Source organism: Penaeus chinensis, chromosome 5 (assembly GCF_019202785.1).
Source record: "Penaeus chinensis breed Huanghai No. 1 chromosome 5, ASM1920278v2, whole genome shotgun sequence".
Classification (NCBI taxonomy): Eukaryota; Metazoa; Arthropoda; class Malacostraca; order Decapoda; family Penaeidae; genus Penaeus; species Penaeus chinensis.
In genome coordinates, this window is record NC_061823.1 from 4,511,576 (window position 1) to 4,524,306 (window position 12,731).

Here is a 12,731-nt window from a genome sequence, read left to right on the forward strand (position 1 = left end):
TTTCATAAATGAAAAATCCTGCGTTTTATTCCTAGATAAAACCACATTCCACCTTTTTTATAGTCAAATGCTTAGACCCCGGAAAAAATTTGGCTTGAGGGCCAGGCAACGTGAACATACCGTCATGGGGATGTGAACTTGCCGTTGTGAGCGTTTCAGCTGGTGCCCTTGGAGGGTGATTAAACTCGTTTTGCATTTAGAAGGGCTTTTGCATTATTTCCATCGATACGATTGTCCATAAGCCTTGGCTGGAAGAGCACTAGCTCTTCCATATCCATGCTCAGTCTTAGTCCTGCCCACTCTGACTGGGGTTGCAGGTTGTATTACAGAAAATTAAACATTTCATAAGAAATTACAAAACAAAATGTTACTTGTACTGTGTTTATGGACTACTTAGAAGGATGTTAAGGAGAGTCTACAAGAAAACCAATCTATTAGCATCTGGAGAAAGCAAATCAAATGATAAATATGGACATTTGGTAAATGGTAAAAAATGAAATAAAAAATGAAATAAAAATAAATACTTCTGCATAAAACAGAATAACATTGCAAAGGGAAGGCATAGTCTTGTCATTGCACACGAGTGTTTGCAATCGCCCAGCCTACAAGCTGTGCACCCGTCAGGGCAGTCACTCACGTAGACCTAATTCCTGTATTTTCTGCCATATGATTGTGGTGAAGCAACCAGATCCAATTAAAATGATTATTATGCATCTCTAAATATCATTCATGCTATGGAAACAAGTAATACAGAAAGAAGTCTGTTGTGCATTAACCCCTTAATAAGGGGTGAAGAAAATTTAAAAAAAAGCTACACTCTGGAGATCAATGGCAATGCGCTGACTTTCAGTGTGGGAGTTTGGTACATCAAGCTGAATCACTGGCTCGCAGTGCTTTGGCGTGCCACTGCAGCATACAGTCGCATGCCACAGATGAAGCTGTTTGTTTTGACCCCTCATGGCGTGACCTGTTGGGAAGGGGTTAAGTGTGATGCCTGAGCCAAATCTGAAATAGGCTCTGGAGGCAAGCCCAGTTGGCTGTGCCAGAATCCATGAAGTCGAGGCTAAGCACACCGCAAATTCTTCTGGAGGCAAAGGGTTAAACACTTAGTTATCTTAGTGATGCTTCATATAGTGGAATAAAGGTTAGAGTATGAAGAAAGTGGTGATTAAACCTGCACTTACCTTTACAGATAGGTGTATACACATGCAAAGAATTTCTCATTGTGCTCATTCCATCTTTGTCCCTTTTTACATCAATTCCTTGCTAAACTAACATTTACTATGCATTTTTTTTTTTTTTTTTTTTTTACAATTGGTGAAGTGGTTCTCCCTGTTGCTTGCATATAGCTGTTTTCATTCTCCCAGTTGCCTTATATAGACACATTCTTTTGGGGATCTGCTTTCAGTGCATAACAAAATTTCTAGTTATTTTCCCCTCTTTAGGCTACAAATTTCTTGCCTAAGGATCATTACTTAGTGATATATCTATAAATAACTTGAATTATGGTTTCATACGTTAGGTCATTCATGAAGTAGTTAGTCATTACTGTATTTCTAGTAGTTTGGTCAGTTTTTTGGTTTTTTTTCACAAGAACAAGATATTGAGATATACCCATCATTGAAGTGTGCCAACCATACCTAGAGTAGTGCCCAGGAAATAGATTCAAGTTAAAGAATACTTTATTGAGTTAGGAAGGGGAAATATTTTATTTGTTATTGAAATTGTCACTTGAGCCAACACAACTAAGGAAAAAAAAGACCTTCAGAGGAATGTATTGCTGAGACAGGAAATAACTATTTATAAATCTGGAAATTTAACCAATGACAGACTAATAATCCATTTGAATTTTTTTGTTTTTGTATTTTTTAATTTATGCTGTCACTGTTGGACGGGCAAACATGATTTTATATAATTTTCAGGTTTTGAGTGGGAGGTTACGTAAGACTGGTAGCTGTGTTATTGGGAGAATTATACATGGCATTTTTCCAAGTAAATGCAGTAATGCGATTAAGCGATCTAGAGATAGAATAGGCAACTATGGAAGATAGCAAATTGCTTTGAAGTATGGAGGATTGTATGAATGCAAGAAATATGGATTTTGCTTGCAGTGGGCCTATGTAGAAAATATAAGTATTTCAATTTGGCCCTGTAATGGTCAGGGGGTTTCAGCTTTATATTTTTTTTTCTTCTGTTGTAAAGAGCATTTCAATGTAAAGGGCATCTTGAAGGCAGATTTTTGAACTTCAGAAATATAAGTGAGATATCAGTTATCTTGTGCTGAAGATGAAAATACACAATGAAACCCACTCTAAAATAAAAGTATATGGAATTTTGAAAATGGGCCTTAAGCATGGTCTTCATAAATAGTCGAAACAGCTATTGAACCTTTTTCATGCATTTCTTGTTAAAAAATGCAACCTGTGGGTGCTACTGTAGGCTGAAGGTGCCAAAAATCCGTAGATAACCAACCCCATCCAGGCACCTGATGATTTTTTATTCACTTATTTGCAAAGATGAGTATTGCAAAGGACTGAAAACATATTCTTACTGGTTTTCCTCAGCCTCTAGCTGATTTTTATAAAAATCGTTAGTGAAAGATTTGGTTTGGTAATTAATAACTTTTGCTTTACATATACATGGGTTTAGTTCTATTAAATGAGGATGATTAAGATGGTTAACTTTGTGTGTTTTTACATATATAAACCTCCTTGAAAATTATAACCTCCCAGTGACCAGCTCCCCCCTCCCCCATCTGTTTGGAGTGTGGGAAAAATTCAACATCTTCGGTAACTCAATGTCCGTTTATTTTACGCATGTGCTTCTAAGGTCCTCAATATTGAGCCGATATGCTGTATTCATGTCAAGATCATATGATTATGATAATTTTGAACTGATGTTGCCATACACAAAAGCATTAGTATTTTCTGCTTTAGATTAGTGATCTTTATTGATTTAATGCATTTATTAAACCGTTCAGACAGGAATATTTGCTTTCATAAAAATAATGTTACCCTTACAAAATATGGTCCCTGTTGAAAACGAACTCTGACTTGGTAGTAATCTCATTGCAAAGTATACTAAGACTTTTATAGATAGATGGATAAATGGATAGATGGATAGATTACATCATTAGATTTATTGAAAAAATAGAGAATAAATTTGGCAAGTGTCCATGTATCCAATGGCCTGTTCTCATTTCTTTGCACCAGCCAGTGTTAGTAATTTTCTTGTACTTTGAAATTGGTTGATTGCATTTGCAGTGGCATTGGAGTGCACAGGATGTTTTAGATCCGTTTTTGAATTAAAAAACGGATCCACCACACATTCTTCAGAACTATTTTTAGGTAATTCGGGAAAAAGATAAGACCAGTGGATGATGAATATTATTTTTATTATTATTATTTAGGCAGGGTTAAAATGATATGAAATGAAGTGCAATTATATGCCATATAACTTGTCTAAAATGTTGATTAGTTCTCTAAGACCATGATCTTTTTACGATCAAATGACTGGAGTAAGGTAGGCCTTGGCTGGGACAGTCCTCTTAATGTATAGACAAAGAACTGCCTTATAGACCCATTAACCTGCTAGATCTGGGCTCTTAGCAGCCGTACCTAGACCAAAATCTAATCTTTAGACACTCATAAACTGATGACTTCTAGACTTCTGGGTGTGTAGCTTGTAGGTCTGGTGTGGGCACGCACCCTGGTCAATGCCCTTCCCCTTTGCAGTGTTATCTATTTTTCTTCATAAATTTTTTTGCCATATTCTGAGGTCTATATTTGATATGCTGTATGAAGATGGTGATAGGCTCTTTTCCTCTCTAGGTAGTCCATAACTGTGCAATAATAACTGACATCATTTTATATATATATATATATATATATATATATATATATACATATTTATATATATTTATATATTTATATATATTTATATATTTATATATATTTATATATTTATATATATTTATTTATATATATATATATATATATATATTTATTTATATATATTTATTTATATATATATATATATATATATTTATTTATATATATTTATTTATATATATTTATTTATATATATTTATTTATATATATTTATTTATATATATTTATTTATATATATTTATATATATTTATTTATATATATTTATTTATATATATTTATTTATATATATTTATTTATATATATTTATTTATATATATTTATTTATATATATTTATTTATATATATTTATTTATATATATTTATTTATATATATTTATTTATATATATTTATTTATATATATTTATTTATATATATTTATTTATATATATTTATTTATATATATTTATTTATATATATTTATTTATATATATTTATTTATATATATTTATTTATATATATTTATTTATATATATTTATTTATATATATTTATTTATATATATTTATTTATATATATTTATTTATATATATTTATTTATATATATTTATTTATATATATTTATTTATATATATTTATTTATATATATTTATTTATATATATTTATTTATATATATTTATTTATATATATTTATTTATATATATTTATTTATATATATTTATTTATATATATTTATTTATATATATTTATTTATATATATTATTTATATATATATTTATTTATATATATATTTATTTATATATATTTATATTTATTTATATATATATTTATTTATATATATATTTATTTATATATATATTTATTTATATATATATTTATTTATATATATATTTATTTATATATATATTTATTTATATTATATATTTATTTATATATATATTTATTTATATATTTATTATTTATATATATATTTATTTATATATTTATTTATTTATATATATTTATTTATATATATATTATTTATATATATATTTATTTATTTATATATATTTATTATATTTATATATATATATTATTTATATATATATTTATTTATATATATATTTATTTATATATATATTATTTATATATATATTTATTTATATATATATTTATTTATATATATATTTATTTATATATATTTATTTATATATATTATTATATATATTTATTTATATATATATTTATTTATTTATATATATTTATTTATTTATATATTTATATATTTATATATATTTATATATATTTATTTATATTATATATATTTATAATATTTATTTATTTATATATATTTATTTATTTATATATATTATATATTTATTATTTATATATATATATATATTTATATTTATATATATATATATATTTATATTATATATATATTTATATTTATATATATATATATTTATATTTATATATATATATTTATATTTATATATATATTTATATTTATATATATATTTATATTTATATATATATTTATATTTATATATATATTTATATTTATATATATATTTATATTTATATATATATTTATATTTATATATATATATATATATATTTGTATATATATATATTTAGAAATATGATCCTGAGCACGGAAATGGTGTTCTCCTTTGTGGTAGTGCACTTCCAGCTATGACTCACGGGTGGTACATTCCACCCTCATTTACCGATGGAAATAATGCAAGAGACCCTTCCGAAATAGTCACTGAGTCTAATTCTCCTCCAAGAGCTTTGTTTACTCATCACAAATTATTACTGTTACCTCAGCCCTCGGCTGAATTTTTCATAATAGCATATTCCTGTCACCTGGCCCTCAGCCATTTTTTTTCCATGACATGTTTCTTATGTGAAGTGGATCCAATTGGTTTATTTTAGTACTTAGAGCATGTGGCCACTGCTGCAACTAGCCTCCCTCAGTTTTGGAAGGATGGAGATAAAATAAAGATGTGAACATCTAGGAGACAGACATTTGTAGTTAAGACTAAACTTATGGTGCATGAAATGTTGATTTCAAAATTTACTAAATACTTTAACAATTAAAGTGATGAGATGTGTAGCACTAACATGTGTATTTAATGTTGTACCTGCAATGTAAGTTGGTTTAGTTTTAGGTTGAATAATGCACATTGAAACTAATAGTTGTAATAGGTTTAGATAGTTTAAAGTTTAGGTACCAGAATTGTCAAAATTTAGTATAATTCAGAAAGGAGGAAAGTTTTTTTTTTTTTTTTTTTTTTTTTTTTGGGGGGGGGGTGATTAACTGTTGTTTAAACTACAAACATGGTTAAGACTGTAGCTGTAAACCTGTTTTTAATTATAGTTGTCAGCATTTAACCCAATGCTGCCAGGAATATCATAAAGTCAATTTAGTTTATTAATTGTATTTGCACATGGATGGCTTCACAAGTTGTTACTAAGCCTAGCTATGTTGCCTGTTTACCCTTTTCCTTGATTTTTGGATTTTTATTTTATACTGCATTTTGTATTGTGGATAACACTGTAATGATGATGATAACTGCATCAATAATAATAGCATTAGAAACAAAAACTTATAAAAAAAACTCAGGGAAGGCTAAGCATGTTTGAAGCCATCTGTTGATAAATTTCACAGAACTATAGTACAGTGAACATTACCTTTTCCCAGCAGCATTGGGTTAACTTTGACTGTGAGGTTGTAAGAAAACAAATTAAATTGATCAAACTGGAAATTAAGTAATACATTAGTTTTATATACATCAAATGTTGGAATTGTTTGACTCCTATATCACATTCTTAGTATATACCATAGTATAGTGCATTTGAAATATAAATTTTCTGAACTAGTTAGGGCAGATTTTGGTGTTAAGTAGATACCTTCTTTGTTTTTGGTGCTGCAAACTGTCTTTGAAATATACTTTATTTATAATATCTGTTGTTAATAATATGTGTATGCGTGTGTTTTCTGTGTGACTTTGCGCATATGTGTGTGTGTTTGCTGTGTGACTTTGTGCACGTGTGTGCGTGCGTCTGTGTGTCCATTTGTGTGCGTGTGCGTATATGTTTTGTGTGCAAGTAGAAAGTTGGTTAATTAACATGAACTTACAAGAATATTTCTCTGGTTTTGAAAGGAGGCATCTGGTGAGGTGGAAGAGGAGAAGACGAAGGTTCGTGCCGTCCTTAGAAGAATTTTCCCTGAGGTTGTTGTAGATGACGCATTGGTGAGTACAGTGGCCCTTTCATCAAGTATTTCTTTTATATATATTTAAAAAAAATATTTTGTGGCTATGTGGTTGAATTTTGTATTTTGTTTTAACTGCAACAACATTTGAGATCATTACTGTAGTAAGATTACACAATTCACGTAAATGACTTTTGGTTAGGGGAGCACTACTTTTACATGATTTTGAAGTTTCATATTCATGCACAGATTTGTAACCTTTTCATTTAGAGTTGCATCTTCTGTAAAAATGAATTTGTGGGACAGATAATTAGACAGAATGGAACCAGAACTCTCAGATTGGCTGTAATGCATTTATCAGATCTATCCATTTCCTGCCTCTACAAAACACATTTTTGTTGTGGATGATTGCATTTGTTTATGGTTGGTTTACCTTGGTTTATGATATTTCTTGATCATTTATTTATTATACATGATTTGTAATTATTTTTTTAGATTTTATATTTCAATATATTTTGTTTTTTATATTATACTTAATGATTGTGATTATTATATTATTTTATTTGTTCATTTTGGTTTCCCACAATTTACAACAACAGTGTTGAGTAAGGGCAAGCTTAAAAATAAGTTGTAAAGAGGAGAAAAAATCCAACAGATTGCTGATCTTTGGGTGCAACCAAGTCCTTTTTGAAATATCAAGTTCCAGTAAGTTAAAGTGAAAGAGAAGATTAGTTTTGCCCGTACTGTTTCCTATAATTATTTTGCAATGAATGTGGAAGATTTACTACTTCCTACAGTGGTTCTTCCCATTTCAGGCCCTTCCTGTTAGGAAAAAGACGTACCAGGTAACTTTTCTTAGTAAAGCTGTCCTAAACTGCTGAGATTTATTACTTGCTGAATAGAAAAACAAGGTTCCTTCAGTGTTATTGATCTTCCATTGAAGTGGGGATGGTCATGAGACCCAGTGTAAACACATGAACAGTAGTGTTGTGGTTGTAAAGGGATTGAATTTTTGTTTGTGTTTAGCAGAAGGGAAAGGTTTACTTGAAGCTGTTTTTTTCATTCAGAGGAAATTAAACAAATTAAGTTAATGTAGAGCTCCACATGCACATGATGTTGAGTTCTCTATTTAAAACGTATTATGTATTTGTCATTGGAGATGTTGGTTCAAATTGCCATGAATAGAAATTGTATAGTGAAAATGGAAAGAGATCATTTGATAGTTTCATACAGTATTTCAGTTACTTAAAGGATGGTAGGTTGCAATACAAGCAGCAGTTACTCTACAGTACTTTTGATTGCAAGTCTCATGATGCAGAGTTAGCTTTTTGCTCATCTTCAAGGGAAGATAAAAAATACTCTATCATTTGATCAGTAGTACGCCAGTGTGTTGTCAGCGTTCTAGAGTATTAAGATAGGTTGTTGGAACCTTGTTTTTCCAAAAAGAGGAAATGCTTATCAAAGATTTCTAATCAAGACTAATTTTGGGCAGGTAAGTATATAGTTACATGTCCAAGTAGATATTGAGATTTACGAGCATGGACATTTAAAGAGTGGCTTCTGGTTTCGTGTTTCCCTTAACCCCACATGAATGTTGTAACGGCACATTGGCTTTAGGGCCCAAATTTTTTCTTTCTTCTAGAGAGACAGAGACAGAAAAAGAGAGAGAGAAAGCGAGAGAGAGTGAGAGAATAATCTAAAGGTTGAGAAGGATACGTGAATTTGAGAGACAGCAGTGTAAGGGATTGCATTTGAAACCGACAAGGATGAGTGGATAATTTCTAGGCAAGAAAACTTGTATCTTATATCGTCATAAGAAACCCTAATTTGTGAAGTCATAGATAAACATTCAGGTTCTTTTTTGTACGAACATTATGAAGAGTACCAATAATATGGCACCAAAATCTGCAGTCCTGGTTTGCCTGAAACTCTGGAGAACGTTCACTGCAAAAGTATCATCAGCTGTCATTCTGTGTGATATACATGCCAATATACAACTGTAGAGAAAGAATGGTTCTTATTCTCTAGGTATGATCCATAGAACCTGTTTTTTTTTTTCTGCCTACAGAAACCTTTTATGCAAAATGTAGTACATTGTCTCTATCTGTGGAAAAACTATATCAAGTATTTTAGGAGAACTAAATCCTGTTAGAAACATACCCATAGAAAGCTAAAGATATCATTGAAATGGTTATAGTACTACTCTTCCATGGTCCTTTAGCAGATGAGGAACCAACAAGCCAAGAGCTGTCTTCTACATCAGAAGCAGTAGATATTGAACTAATTTGTCACCAAAGCTCATGTACCAGCATGGTATACATGTATGAGGTATGGCCACTTGTCAAACTGGAAGGAAGCACCTCAAAAAGGAGAAAAGACAAATTAACCCATTGGCGATGGGTATAGAAGACTAAAAAAAAACTCTACGCTCTGGCGAACCACGGCAACGCGCCGACTATGAGTGCGTGAATTCGGTACATGAAGCCGAATCATTGCCTCAGAGCGCTTTGGCGCGCCGCCTTGGCGGACAGACGCACGCCACATTTCGAGCGTATTATGACGCCTATAGGCGTGACCTATCGCCATTGGGTTAAAGGTGGTGTTAATCTCCTTCCATCATGATAAAGCCATGAATACCATTCTCCAGTTTCACAATTTCCATGGTTGCAGCAAGAGTTATTAGACATCAGAACATGAAGTTACAAGTATGGGCTGACTTTACATGTCATAGCTAGTATAGAAATACAACTCTGTTCACTTTCCTGACACAGGTGGAAAACTTTCAGTAACTTCAGTAACTTAAGTTCACAGGGCAAGACAAAAAATGTAAATGAAAATGAACAGATACCTGAGGTGGAAAGGGAGAAGTGCAAATGAGTGGGATGTGGAAGCTTCAGATGGAGGGGGATTTTTATTTTTTGTTTAACCAATAGCTGTATATCTGGTTTGGGGTTGAATGTGTAAGGATGTGAATTATTAGCAACATTGTTGTACCAATTAGTTTGCAGAGGTTCAAAAACTCTGCACTGAAGTTTGAGTAACCATATTTGTTATTTTTGTAGTTTTGCTTTAGTATAAATTTATTAAATTGGTTGTGTTGTACATTCAATGGGAAAGTTGGCAAATCGAACACTAAAGTCGTCTTCTGTATGCGTCATAAAAGTTGATTCCGGATTACAGTTAACCCAAATCAACAGTACTTGCACAAAAGATGCAAGACACACGGCTAGGCTCACAAGTCATTATCAGGCAATTATCAGGAAATCTGATTATGTAATATCAATTTATAATCGGGCGAGATTTGTCTTGAGAGCTGTTTCTCGTGTGATCGCTAGGCATAGGTAAGGTATATTTTTAGGGTGTTGCTATTGAGGATCATGATAAATGTCCAGGTGGTTTTGAAGTCACTAGTTTAAAGAATCAGGAAGTTTGTACTTTGAATTTGAAACCTAATCGTGTTATTAAAAGCTTTCTCTTTTATTCAAATAAAGTATAGTAAAAGTTGGGAATGTTTTTCCAACCTGGAAGTAACATTGCTGTTTGTGTGTCTGTTAACTCTGAAATTCTGTGGCATTTTCTTTTTGTTTTTCTTTTTAATATTGAGTGTTATATGTGCAGTTTGAATATCCAACAACTTATAAAAATATATATTGATGAATTTTCACATACCTATTTGATGTTAAATGTCAAAAAATTTTGTTAATGCTTTTTATAAATATTAATGGCAACTCAACTCCATCTTTACTATGGAGTTGATGACATTATGATGTATCAATACATGATTGATGGTATTAAGTAGCTCATTCTGCGCATGTTCAGAGTTAAGATCTGGGCTCAAAAGTAAAGTCTGGTCCAGAAGTGAATTAAATTTAATAGTGGACGCTGCCATTGTAGATGTTCATTAGAGGCTGGAACCTTAATTCTGGATGAACTTTTATGGCGTGTACAGAAGATGCCCTAAGTTTTGATACTTGATTGAAATTGATATAGGTTTTTCTCAGGAAAAATTTAGACACCTTCAGTGCAACATTTCAAAACCATTTTGCTTAAAGATGTTTGTAAAGGTACAGAATAGGAGATGGATTTTAGTTGATGGATGAATGTTTGCTTCTTCCTTGAGCCACAGTGCTGAAGATTGCAATCTTGCCTTGGGCAAAGCTGGTAACTCTCATCTCTTGTCCCGACTTGTAGCTTGCCTCTCACTACTGTAGCTCGAGACTTGGAAGGTACCACCTCATTCTTGCTTTCTTTAGCTTGGTCTGCTAAAGTTTCAGTAGCATCCATTAGACCAAGTTACACACTTCTTCATGCTCCCTAAAGATATTTATTTGCTTTAACCATTATTGTTGCTCATCTGTCTTACCTTGACACATGTTCACAGCACAAACCAACCCTGCATGAACCACTCTTTCTACCCTTCATAATGGGTTTTTAATATTCTGATTTATTGATTTGTCAGATCAGCATCAATGAGGAAAGGCATAAATTTTCCTGTTTATTAAGTATAATGATAAATAGTTAAAAAAATATATATATATTAGTGCTTATCCTGTGGTTGACCATTCCAAAGATACTTGTGTATGTGCGCACATTTGTAATTGATGGATGGTGGAGAAGCAGCAGTGATTTAGGCTTGACCATTAGCAGAAGCTTTACTGTCCGGCATTAGGAACCTGTGATCGATAACACTAGGTATCAATAACAGTATGCATAAACTTGCCTTACCCTGGCTGTGATTGTTGAGTTACTTTTAAGATGATGATGTTTTGGGAAAGATGTTCTTATGAAGGCTATAATTCATTGTAATTTTCTTCATACATTTGGTTTCTGTGTACCATTACTTTTTCTCCTCCATTTTCCTCCTCCTTGATTTTTTATATCCCCAAGTCATTTATTTTTGCCCCCTTTACCTACATCCCTGTGTTTAAGGACATCATTTTACCCAATGGTATATATATACTGCCTAGAACTGTCCCCCCCCCCCTTTTTTTTTTTCTATAATCATTGTTGTATGCTGGAGTGTTGTATTTAAATTATTTTACTATGTTCACATTTTTACATAAAATGGTACCTTTTTCTAGTAATTTTGAATATCTTAGTCTGGGAAGCATTAGAAGTTTTATATCTTTGAGATTATCAGATTAATGTGCTGATTTTCTAAATTAATTAATTTTGCATATTTGATAACTTTTATTCTTCAGAGGGTTTCTGTAGGCATGCAAAGCACCTCCTTTGATGTTTTGAGAGGGTTCTACCTAAAATTACCCATTTTGTCTGTTTTTTCAATAATGATCACTTTGTTCTGTATGTGTAAGCCACATCCTCTGTACAGCCTTAAAAGCTGTCAAGCACTTGGTTAGAAGGTGAGCAGAAGAAAAGTGTCAATAAATTTCTTACTGACTTTGCAGTGCTGTCCAATCCATCATACTGTTAGGGGCAACATGACATACCAATTTAGTATTGCAATCTACACTCCAGCAGGGCTAGAATTTGAAGAAAAATTCAGAGTTGAACTTCTTGGTGTGGGGGGGGGGGGGAGATGTAGTTGCAGGCAAGGAATTAGATAAATGAAAAGATAATGGCTTCACAACTTGGGGGTTGGGGGGAATCTCAGGGGAGTGAAGTTAATTCCAGTGGGATTGAACACCCTCATGTACCCCT

At 31.3% G+C, this 12,731-nt stretch overlaps 1 protein-coding gene across 23 annotated transcripts in view; it reads left to right on the forward strand.

Moving 5' to 3' along the window:
* The window catches only part of LOC125025640 (ribosome-binding protein 1-like), a 74,718-nt gene that overhangs the window by 20,725 nt on the left and 41,262 nt on the right, over window positions 1-12,731 (forward strand). For 21 of the 23 annotated variants that reach the window (XM_047613708.1, XM_047613712.1, XM_047613716.1 and 18 more), the window contains 2 exons: window positions 7,021-7,110; window positions 7,886-7,915. In XM_047613708.1, coding sequence (XP_047469664.1) covers window positions 7,021-7,110; window positions 7,886-7,915 — 120 coding nt within the window. The remainder of the gene's footprint in view (window positions 1-7,020; window positions 7,111-7,885; window positions 7,916-12,731) is intronic. The other 2 variants (XM_047613711.1, XM_047613717.1) reach the window with 1 other exon arrangement.